Source organism: Amblyomma maculatum, chromosome 11 (genome assembly GCF_055883805.1).
Source record: "Amblyomma maculatum isolate TAMU_Amacu chromosome 11, ASM5588380v1, whole genome shotgun sequence".
Classification (NCBI taxonomy): Eukaryota; Metazoa; Arthropoda; class Arachnida; order Ixodida; family Ixodidae; genus Amblyomma; species Amblyomma maculatum.
The window spans coordinates 107,460,637-107,473,065 of record NC_139354.1 but is presented as its reverse complement, the minus strand read 5'-3'; the positions used below and the strand labels follow the sequence as shown (position 1 = coordinate 107,473,065).

Here is a 12,429-nt window from a genome sequence, read left to right as displayed (position 1 = left end):
GTTTTGTTTCCAGACTTGAAGACAGGAAACACGCGTGCCATTTTCCACACGCGAGGAAAGGCAGCATTTTTTAAACAGTTATTAAATATGGCAGTCAGTACTGGTACGAAGATATAACTGAAGGCTTTTATTATGGCAGCTGGAATGCCATCAGGTCCAGGAGACAAAGATGGTCTCAGACGCTTAAGACTCTCAGTTATCAACTCCTCGTCAAAGAGAATGGAATTAGATAGTGCACCAGATGGGAGGCAAACGGAATCACAATGTGGATGTTTGTAAACGGAGGAAAAATGTTGTGCAAAACTGTCGGCAACATCCCGAATTTCCGAACCCTGAGAGTCAACTAAGCTGATACTTAAATCTGATTTAATGGAACGCTTGCGAACGTAACGCCAGAACTGACTAGGACGATTTGAGGCATACCTCTCTAAAGACTCAAGATAGGAGTCGTAGTCCCGCTTGTATAAGCGTTTGCAAAGAGAACGCACACGGCGAAACTCATCTGCCCAATTGTGAAACCCAGGGCGTTTCGCTTTACGATGGGCCCGTTCCTTGAGCTTTAACGCCGTTATTAGTTCCCTTGAAAACCAGGAAGGGAACTTCCTACGCGTAGGAGTATGCAAAGGTATGTACCGACGCATACCATCAAGAACTATTTCTGTAAAGCGACTGACTTGTCCATCTGAATCATTAATGTCATTTAAAAGGGACCAGTCGACGGAAGAGAAGAAATTGAAAAGACCGACATAATCACCACGTGCATACGCGAAACGGGGCGAATTCCCCACCCGATCTGAGTTAGTAGAAGGTGAGGCAGAGACAGCAGTAGTAACTAGAAGCGGAGGGTGAAATTTATCACAGCGAGTCAGCGGTATGTCCGAACTCGAGACTCGAACACTTTCAAAATTCGATAGACAGATGTCAAGAATATTACCGCAACAGTTTTCAATGAAATTGTGTTGCTGCAAAGAGTTAAAGGCTATGAAATCAAGTAGAGAGTTACACTTACTTAGTATGTAATGATTGTTGTGAGAAGAAATAAGTGAGTTCCAGTTGATACCAGGAGTATTAAAATCACCTAAAATAAGAAGTTTGTGTTTGCTATGACGGGTTATAACATGTTCGATTGAGAGCAGAACATCATCATAGGCTGAAGGAGGTAGATTCGGAGGAATGTAGAAAGCTGCAAGTAAAAGTTTTTCATGTCGATTTAAAGTGAGCTCGAGCCACACACATTCTTCAACAGTTTCCAGATCGGAACGTCGAACACACTTCACAAAACTGTCAATAGCAATGAGCACTCCACCTCCTCTTGATTTGGGACCTGTTTCAGGGCGGTCGCTACGAAAAACAGAGTAATTATTTGGAAAGAAATCATTGGAAGGAATATCACTTGACAGCCAGGTTTCGGTAACCACAACAGCGGTATAACAAGAGGACAAGACGCTAGAAAAAAATTCTGATCCCTTAGTCCGAAGACCTCGGGCGTTTTGATAATAGATATCCAAATTAGGGGCCACTGCAATTTTGCGTCAGTTCAGAGGGATGAAGCATATCGTCGTAAAGCTTCCCACGAAAGTCCTTGTATATGCAACCCATCGGCCACATCGAAGGCTCAACAAGCTTACTGTAGGATTCTTCATCAACTTCAATATGGAAGGACGAGTAGGAGTCGTACCTTGTTTTCAGCTGCCGGCAGGAAATGGGAGTAATATTCACTGATTTTAGATGGTTGGTAAGGTCTACCGATGTAGTATCGGGACTGAGTTTAGAGACGAAAATAGTCTTCGGATGCTTCTTTTGGTAAATGGCAACGTTCAGGACAGATGAGCTCGATGCGCCAGTAATGGCTCGACTTCGGTGCTTCTTCATCTCACTGGGTAAGTCAACCGCACGGCGAGGAGCAGAGGCAGAAGATGAACAGGGAATATCTCCAGGAGTCATCCCTCGATGAAGAGCGGCGGAGTAGTCCACAGATGGCTGCTCCTCACGGGTAGGATTGCCCACGGAGACAACGAGAGGACGCTCGACGAGAGGACGCTCACACTGCGAAGCAGCGCACCGCACAAGCTCCTGGCGTAGGCCGCGAACATCGGCACGTAAAGAGGCGATAACCTCGGCTTGTTGTACGAAAGCCCGCGAGTTCTCTACACGAAGGCGCTCGTTCTCTTCCCGTAGCTGGGCAACCTCATCGCTCAGAAAAGAGATTCCCTCAAGCGCGTCGAGGAGGAGAGCCCGTAGCGAGGCAAACTCACCGCCATGTTCGCCGGTCGCGGCTGAAGGGGGAAAACCGGTCGGGTGGCTGGGCAGGAGCGGGGCACCAGGGACTCTAGCACCACCGTCGCTAAGACTAACACCGTCAGACGACGACGACGCACACAAATTACACAAGAATGGCCGAGAGCCGGACTTCAGAAGTTGCAGCTCGTCATCCGCCCAGGTGACGCACTTCGTGTGAACACGTTTCGCACAGTCGGCACATCGTAAAAACTGCTGCTTGCCAAAAAACGGGCGGGAGCACAGCGCACATGCGTCCTTACTGGGCGCCATCTTGGAAAAAAAAAAAAAGAAAAAAAAAAGAAAAAAAAAAATAATAATAATAATAATAATAATAATAATAATAATAATAATAATAATAATAATAATAATAATAATAATAATAATAATAATAATAATAATAATAATAATAATAATAATAATAATAATAATAATAATAATAATAATAATAATAATAATAATGCGTTACCAATCTAGCAGATGAGGTGACACACCGTATGAACTCCGTTTGGCACAGCTCCAACGAGGAAGTGATGCGGCTGGCGCTGGTGCGTGGCGGCCCGGTCGCCGTGGGCTTCGAGGTGTACCCGGACTTCCAGTCGTACAGGGGCGGCGTGTACCAGCACACCACGCTTCACCGCCAGCTGGGCGCCCCCTTCGACCCATTCGAGCTGACCAACCACGCCGTGCTGGTGGTGGGCTACGGCCGCGACGCCCAGAGCGGTCTGCCCTATTGGACCGTCAAGAACTCGTGGGGCACCGGATGGGGAGAGGACGGCTTCTTCCGCATCCTGCGCGGAGCCGACGAGTGTGGCATCGAGAGTCTCGCCGTTGAGGTTGACCCCATTCCCTGAATAAAAAGTCACTCATCCCCCATTGTGAGTGGACTGTTGCGCGATACGTGCAGAACTGAGCAAAAGTTAACGCAGCGCTTCTTGCGCTTGTTCGGACACCGAAGCAGCTGGTTTCCATAGCGACCTGTTGCTGTGTGAAAATGGTTTCTGCGGCAACTGCACGTACTGAGCTGGCTGTCGCCCGCCAGGTGTGTCTAAGGGTGTCTCCCAATATGGAACACACTGGTGACGGGAAGGTTCGTCTGGTAGAGCTCCGTATAACAACATTGGTTGTAAAAAAAAGGAACAAAAAGTTAGGCTTTGGCTTGGTTTGGTTTGATTTATGGTGCTTAACGCCCCAGAGCGACACAGGCTATATGAGAGACGCCGTGGTGGTTGGATTCGGAATTTTCAACCTACTGGGGTTCTTTAACGTACACTAACATCGCAGAGCACACGGATGTCTTCGTTTTCTTCTTTTCGAGGCGAAAAGCAAGGCGCCCGTGCGCTGTGCGATTGAGGGGAGGGGGGGGGGGGGGGCCGCCAACCAACGTTCAGTTCAGTTCAGTCGTTCAGTCGTGTCCGACTCTTCGTGACCCTATGGACCATGTCACGCCACGCTTTCCGGTTTCTCACTATCTTCCTAACATTACATAACTTGATCTGCAGCGCCTCCAGGATGCCATCCAACCACCGCGTTCGCTGCCTACCCCTACTCCGATGACCCTTAACCTTTCCCAACATCAAATCTTTCGCGGCGACTCCTCTCTTCTCATCAGATGACCAACGTAGTAGGGTGCAAAAGCGCATTCGAGAACCTCTTTAAGGCTGAAATACATGCAGCGTTTTTTGCGGCGCCATCCTGGCACCTTAAGATTGCAATGCTATAGCGATCCGTTCTGTATCCATCGCGCACGAATGAAAGTTGGTGAAGACGACGACATGCAATGCTCAGCTCGCTTGCCCGGTGACGCCAGATTCGGAAACGCCTTCTGGCTAGATCACGTTGCATATCTATTATATAGGTAGTTGATTAGGGCATACCGTCGCAGACACATAGGTCTATTCGAATTCATGTCAGATGCGTGTCAATTACGAAGCGAGATGGTATGACATCATCTCGGAACATGAAGAATTATTGAGTTACAAATTCATACGAAATCACGTTGTATTTTTGTCCCCACTTCCTGTCTCTACGTGCGCTTCCTGCTCACGCCGATCGTCAGGCAAGTAAGGCTTTCGCCTTGAAATGGGACGGCGTCATCACGCGATCATCTCCCCAAGCCGCACACTGGTGATAGGCGCCGCCAGTGCGCTGAGTACTGGATTGTGATGCAGGGGAACGCAAACTGCGTGATGGCAAACAGTGGGAATTTCTCAAACTACCCGATAACGGAGAAAAAATTAGCTGTGGTTTAGCTTGTGGTTAAACCTGGAGTTACGCGAGAGCAATCTGCATGGCTACGCTTAGGTTCCGCTTCAAAGTAAAGGCATGACTTTTGCTCATAGTAGTTTACTCAATGGTTTCAGCTTTATTTATGTCATAGGGGAATCACTTCGCGTATGAGTACCCCTTGCCTCTCGTCGTTGGCCATTCTCATTCGGGTGTAGAAGACTTCTAGTGGTATGACATTGTCTCTACGCCGAACTCCGGGCACACCGCCGTCACACCATTCGAACGAACCGTCTGTCTTAGCAACTCGCTGTTGTCGTTCGCCTCTACCAACTACCGAGTTATCTTCTTCTCCTTCTCCATCTTTTGTTTTTCTTCTTTTCCTTCTTCTCCTTCTTCGTCTTCTTCTTGTTCTTTTCCCTTTTCTTCTCCTTCTTTCCTCCTTCTTTTCGTTGCTCGGACACTCTCGGTCTATACCACGTGGCAGTTGCTAGGCAACGGCGTGACGCGGAGCATACAGCATACGGCACACAGTGCCACGGTGCCCAGGCGACGGCTTGAAAACCTAGCACAGTGTAGCTTTCGCTACAATAAGCGTTCATATGCTGCGTAATCAGAAGAAACAACAAAGGCTGTCGGTTTTCAAGCTGCGTATTTCTAAAACGTGTTTGTTCAGATCGCGCGTCCGTTTCACCTGAGAGGTTATTCTCTGTCATATTGTTATGCTCCCAACTGAGATCCCTGTTCTGTGATGTTTGATATGCTACACGTAATATATATATATATATATATATATATATATATATATATATATATATATATATATATATATTGTCACGACTCAAGCCACGATTCAAGACAAGGAGCCGTGAAGGTACACGGTACCGTGAAGGTAAGACCTGAGAGTCAGGTTTTCTCCTAGCTGCGATGACAGTGTCCAGCACCAGCGCGCCTCCCGAGCCAACCAACCCTTCGTCGTCGTCGGCACCAAGCACGGCAGTCGCGCGGCGCTAGGCACGTGGCAAATTATCAAGGGACTTTAGGCAATATATATCCTCGTCGTCGCGGAATATACACTAGCGCACACGAGCCTGAAAGAGCGTCGAAACCCAGCACGAGGACGAAGTGCTTTCGCTACAGGTTCAACATCTTTCTGGCTTTGTTTTAGAGCGCGGCAGTTATGCACCCGTTCCGCGGTTGAGCCGTGCCACCGTTGGTAAAGCCCCTTTAGCCGTTGATGCGTTGTCGGTGCGACTGAACGAAAGTGTCACGATCTTTCAGAAGAAGAGAAACATGAACCTGGAGCTCTGCGTCTTCTTCTAAGAAATTCTATTTTGCTCGTGAGAAAAATAAAGAGTGCTGTATACATACATACAAGCATCTCTAAAATTATTCGCCTCAATATACCGCAAACATACTTATAGATCGTAATCGATATTCGTATTCGTAATTGATCTTAGATTTTTTTTTTCGAGAACATTTTATCCTTAGTCATTATCATTGTTTTTATGCTGCACACATCATAGCGTAGCAGCGAATCATGCCTGTGTAATTTAACAATGTTAATAAGGTCATTGCACCACTACTGCATACATGGCAGCAGGATTTCCATAGTAAATAAAAGATGCCACTTGGACAGCTTGACTAGGCCACTGACAACCACCCGTGATCTTCATCTCGAAAAGAATCCAGTTAACTGCGTCTCGACATGACTATGTATAAATCATTATTACATTTTAGAACAACTGTGCAAGCAGCCGGTCTCCCCAATAATTACCAAGGCGAATCATCCGTTTGTTATCGTTGAACCTCACACCATAAAGGAGAAGCATAGTAGCTTGTATGCCGTTTGAATTAATTATTTAATTAATAAATATTTCAACAAAATATGTGCTATTACGGTGTAAATAATGACAAAGTTGAGAACAACACCTCGACTGCTCCTCGACCTCTCTCCTGTCAGAAGCAGCAATGCACACAAAGATAATTCAGAGACTAAGAAAGAAAAATAACATCGGAAAAAGAAATAAATATACTCGCTCTGAAATATTGGGCAAAGAAAAAAGCTCTTATGCAATGTGCAATGTGCTTCAAGATAAAACTAATTTTGCAAGAATTAAATATGAAGATGAGCCGTAATATCAATAACTTAACCGCATTTTGAACTGTTTTATAACTTGCTATATAAGTGTTTGCACCAGGACCATTCGTGGGCGGAATGTGTTGCAGAAGCCTATAAGGTGGATCCCTCAATGTTTTTTTATTACACTCTTAAGTGAAGGCATTAAACCTTCATTCGCAATAACATTAAAACGTATTTTAAAAAAAATGTTCGAAAATTTCTGATTTCGCATTCAGGGACACATTTTATCTTGCTGGGAACGTCGCACTTCCTTTAAAAAGCTTTTTTTTTTCTTTAATAAACATGCTCATTTAAGGCTTCATGTAGCCAAGCAACGGCTCTTCAAGAATGGCAAAACCCAGTTTGCGTTACATCTGCGTATGTTTTGGTGTTTTCGAGACTACCAGATAAAATACCATAATTTATACCTTCATGTTCCACTCCTGGTTATCTGAACAGCTATTCCATGACTGTAGCTCTTTTCATAACGCGCGCTGTCTACTCGAAATACTCGGACATAAATGAGTGGCCTAGCATACCTACATGCTCTGCTTTGCTACAAGGGAATGTTACAATCGGATTTAGTTACATTGGTCAATCGAACATCCACGCAAGGCCGCTGAAACCACGCTTTGTTATGCTATCTCATTATGAAGTTGTTTTTCTTTTGTGTGTGTGTGTGTGTGTGTGTGTGTGTGTGTGTGTGTGTGTGTGTGTGTGTGTGTGTGTGTGTGTGTGTGTGTGTGTGTGTGTGTGTGGGTGTGGGTGTGGGTGTGGGTGTGGGTGTGGGTGTGGGTGTGGGTGTGTGTGTGTGTGTGTGTGTGTGTGTGTGTGTGTGTGTGTGTGTGTGTGTGTGTGTGTGTGTGTGTGTGTGTGTGTGTGTGTGTGTGTGTGTGTGTGTGTGTGTGTGTGTGTGTGTGTGTGTGTGTGTGTGTGTGTGTGTGTGTGTGTGTGTGTGTGTGTGTGTGGGAAAGGGGGGGGGTAGTAATGAAAGCAATTTAACATCAAAGTAAGTACCCGGGACTAACAGGCTTGGGGCGCTCTTTCGGGCGCGCATGTTTTCGCATAAATCATTTAACACCACTATCCATAACAATCTGCCGCCTTGCCGCCTGCAGGAGCTGTTAAGAGCGAACAGTGAAGAACGTCTTTCTATGATTATATCTGGGCGGCCGAAACAAACGTCTGGTGAAAGCTTCAGAGCCGAAACACATCAACTCACTTCGCAGCAGAATATGACGCAGAAGTTGGCAGATCTTGCTCTGGGATTTATGGAACTATTCACGTTATTATGAGATCAAGATTATGCTACATAACTAGCCAGTACAACCTGAGCATAACACTTGCGTGCACACTGATGGCTTCGTTGTCTGCCGGTCATCCCGCGATATGTAACGAGATTGCATCTGCTGCATCTGCCTGCCGCGTCTCCCCCACCGTATTCAGTATGCTTCAGCTACTCCACTTCTTTTGGCAATATACGTCCTTTGGACTACTGATTAGGTACAAATTTGTGTTCACGTAGGCCTTAGGTTACGTAAAGGGCCATATTTCTGCGTATTTAGCTGCTCGAAAACTATTAATTTAACGCAAAAACACAGCTGAAAACGAAACCGTAACTGAAGCCAGACAAGCTTGGACAACTACTTGACTTGAGTAACTTAAAAAAGAAAGCTCGAGCCCCAAAGACTTCGCTACATAGCCACAGAGAGCTATCCCCGAGTATAAACGTTGCCCTCAGTCTCGGCCGGAGCAAAGCTGCTAGACTGCAAAACTGAAACTCTCTGAAAGTGATACTGAAACTGAAAAAAATATTGGCTTCGAGCGGTTTTAAGTGTGCTCATTTTTACTCCCGTTCCGGCCCTTGGTGATGATACCCTTTTGTAACGCCCTTCTTTAATAATGTCTTCGTCTGAGGCACACTGCCTTTGCGCTGATGTGTGTAAAAGTGGCGGCAAATGCTACGCGAGTAAGACGTCCCTATGTGCCCGAGTCAAGCGTACAAATGCTCTCAGACATAGACGGGTTTAATGAAAGGAAAACAGAGAGGTTGGCCTGATTGATTAAAAGCTGGCCTGCTACTCAGCACTGGGGCCCGGAGAAGGGAAGAATAAAGAGGATCATGATGGGTGACGATGTCGGAGAAGGCATTGGAAAATATATGTATACAGGCACGGCAACTTGCGTTACAAGCGCAAGTGAACTCTCGTGTCGCACAAAAAAAAAAGAAAAAAAAACGGCAAAGAGTCTACACTGAGTAGACATCTTTCCCCTTGTCCTGTCAAGCATCCATAGCAGCAACTCCTAAGACAGAAGTATCTTATCTAAACGCTTCAAGGAAGCAGCTAGCACTTTTCATTCACACTCATTCACTGAGCACACCAATAATATACGGTCCACAGTCTCTTGATGCCACAAGATGAACATTCCGGGGAGTCTGCCTGTCGCTTTTCGTTCCCGCTGTTCGTTGAGGCCTCCGAGATTCGCAGAAATGTCGGAGGCCATTTTTACTGACGATGAAAGATAGCAGTTAATGATTTGTACAGTTAGTAACAAGCACTTTATAATTGCGATGTCTATAAAGCTATAAATTTCATTGAGGGCACGCAATGCTCAGTAAACTAAATGCTCTGCAGAAACAGTGTGCAACGCTTTACGTACCCGCATAGGTGTTCTAGCAAAATTCTGCGATATTAAGGTACAGGCTTATACTTACGATTTTAATACATGCGTTGCTTCAGCCTGAGCAACTGCGGGACGTATATGTTCACTAACGTGAATGCTATCCAAGCGCCTCACGCCCTACCTCTCAGCCTTCCGCTGAAGGCAGTAGGCCGTCGGCAACTGGGTGCTTGAGTTCAGCGCAAATAAATTCATTGTACCGACTACCGCATTTAATGTTCCGTTAAGATATTACCACTTCAAATTATTTCTCTCGTCTCTCTTCGTCGAAGCTTATTTCCGGGTTTCACCGAGGTAAATACCGCAGCGCTGTCAGAGTCGTCGCTCGTGTCGTCTGCCAGCGCACGCTACCGAACAATGTCAGATACGGGGAGAGGAACTTGACACCCGAAAATGTCGTGCCCCAGAGTCACACATAACTCATCAGCCCATCATCATCCTTTCAACACCTCTTCAAGCACCGGCCGCTATTGTTATTGCCAAGTCATTACATATATTCAGAGGCTCCTCAGAACTTCATTGCATTACTGACAGCAAGATAATGCCAAAGGTATACACTATAGAATCATGTGGCACCTTATAGTGAAAAATACTGAGCTTATGTCTTACACTGGGTAATATGCTTGTCTTATAATGATCTTAAGTTATGACATTAAAGTTGTTTTATACCCTTGTAGGTTAATATATGATAGTCATAAAGATCTATAGCATCATGCTCACATGCAAGGCTTCTGAGAGCTGCTGGACACACGATGTGGCCTCCAACAGAAACCTGTACCTGGTCATGCTACAAGCAGTTGTACAGTTGGTACTTTTAGCGAAAGTGTTTGTTTTCTATTTCTGTTTGGCAATGCTTTTCTGATTGAAGGCTAACATTTGGCTTGCTACAACAAAAACTCCCATAGCAAAGTACTCCCTTAGAACAGTAATGTTTCTAGCTTGCTTACATGTAGGACGTAGCAATGGCTTAAACAATCGTCATAGAGCAAATTCTTTCCACATTGTCCACCACGTTACTGTTTGGCATTGTCCCTTGAAGATAGCTAGTATTTTAAGTTGAGACCGTTGTCCACTCTTAGTTTGAATTTGTGAAGGAGGAGGAGGAGGAGGAAACAACTTTATTTAACGCATTACATAAAGTGTTAAGAATGTCCTGGGCCAGGGTCACCAAGGCCAACTGATCTTGCAGCTGGTCAGAGGCTAACCAAGCCCGCCACGTTGGGGGAGGAGGGTGTGGAAAGTGAGGAGATTGGAGGGCGACAGGGCATGAAAAGATGCAATGCTCCAAGTTTGCATAGTGTTCTGGGCAATTTGGGCACGCAGGGAAATGTATGATTCTGTATAGAAAAGATCGGGCAGGAGTAAGCAGATTATTTAGTTGTATGCGTCTAAGAATGCGGATTTGCGTGGTAGTGAGAGATTTATAAGGAAGAGGAAGTGTACGGAGAGTTTCTCTAATGTTGTCGTAGTGAACGTTGATTTCTTTTTTGTAGTGAAGAGTAGTGTCCCACGTTGGTGAATAAGGCCAGGGAATCCCAGGCGCCCGGTGTTGAAGTTCGCGGGCGAGGCGATGCACTACCTCATTGCCTGGGATTCCAGCGTGACCAGGAATCCACCTCAGTGTTACAGTGCGAGGCGTAGTTTGGTAAGAGCTCTGTGTAGATCATCGTGTAGTTCTTCAGGAATGCGACCCGTGTGAATGGCGCGTATAGCTTGTATTGAATCAGTGTATATAGTATATCCTGAAGGGTTAGGGGGTGCTTGTGCGAGGTCTTGAATACTGGTAACTATTGGTAGGGTCTCGAGAGTCGCTGTAGGAGGAGAATCTATGTAAGGACCGAGGGTATGCGTCACTACATCGCTGCAGCTCTGAATTGAGTAAGCAGCCGCTCCGACGTTAGTTCGTGATGCATCTGTGTAGATGATCGTGGAATCTGTTGGATGAACATGGTTGGAAACGCGAGCGGAACGTCTGCCTGTGTTAGTGTCGGGTGCAACGTTTTTTTTTTTTTTTTTTTTTTGGAATGGGGATTATTCTGAGGTTATCCGGGAGCGAAGAAGGAAGGGTAATTAATTATAGGGAGGTCGATAGGCTTGAGTGCAACTTGCTGTAGTATCCAATGTCCTTGTTTGGTGCTAGAAAGACGTGCCATTTGCCGGTCGCGATGTTGTTGTATGAGGTCTCCCAGGGGCAATGCGTGGCGTGCGGTTTGCGAAATGCAATTGCATCCGTCGCAGCTGCGCATCAAGGCTAAGTGGCTTGCGCGTACAGGGACCAAGAGCTCCAGCCTCACGACATATGCCTCTCCGCTCCGGTACGCTTACGCTCATCGAGGCAAAGTGGCTTATACGTAGAGGTACCAGGAGCTGCTGCTTTCTCTCTGCTACGGTGCGCAGCCGCGCATCGAGGCAATTGTTCAAAACATGAAGCTATATAGGCTTATACATAGTGGCTCATACCAGGAGCTGCGGCTTCATCGCATCCGCGCATCGAGGCAATAGTTCAAATCATGAAACTATGCCAAGTTGGATAAATTATAGCGCAAAGAAAAGCCACTCCAGAAAATCAGATGCATTCAATGTCATAAGATCCTTATTATTTATACACATATTATTGGCAAGTCAAATTCTTCACCTTCATAAATGCCAGACAAGCATAACCAGGTGTGTGTCTGTAATAGTCTAGCTCGCTCTTTATCTGTAGGCTTGACTTAGACGTGTGTTTCGTTGCTATGGGTGGAACAGACATGAACCTTGGGAGTTTAAGCTCGCAACTGGTATGATATTGCTTTTTAAAGGCAAAATGTACTGTGAGCCCTCCACGGATCTTCTTTCATTTGTACATACCATGACCTTCTTCTTCCTCTTGTACATACCATCATCATCGTCCCGCGGCGCCGGCTCCGGCACACGCTTGGGTTTTGTCCATCGGAATAAACGCCAGACACGGCATCCCTTGCCTTGCCGTCTCGACCTTGCCGTCTCGACCTGGCCTTCTTCCACAACTGCAACGCTTAGTTTTCCGGATGGCGGACGTACAGGAAGAGTTGTTGCGGGACGGAGCGGAGAAACTGAGCGGCGGTATGGGGATGGGGAGCGGCGTCGAGATGCATGGGCTTCAT

The 12,429-nt window shown here is 46.1% G+C and overlaps 1 protein-coding gene across 1 annotated transcript in view; it reads left to right on the top strand.

Moving 5' to 3' along the window:
• Nucleotides 1-3,148, top strand: part of LOC146174619 (dipeptidyl peptidase 1-like) — a 42,075-nt gene extending 38,927 nt beyond the window's left edge. The window contains exon 8 of the mRNA XM_084583789.1: nt 2,795-3,148. Within this exon, the coding sequence (XP_084439915.1) occupies nt 2,795-3,131 (337 nt within the window). The 3' untranslated portion in view covers nt 3,132-3,148. The remainder of the gene's footprint in view (nt 1-2,794) is intronic.
• Nucleotides 3,149-12,429: the final 9,281 nt, after the last annotated feature.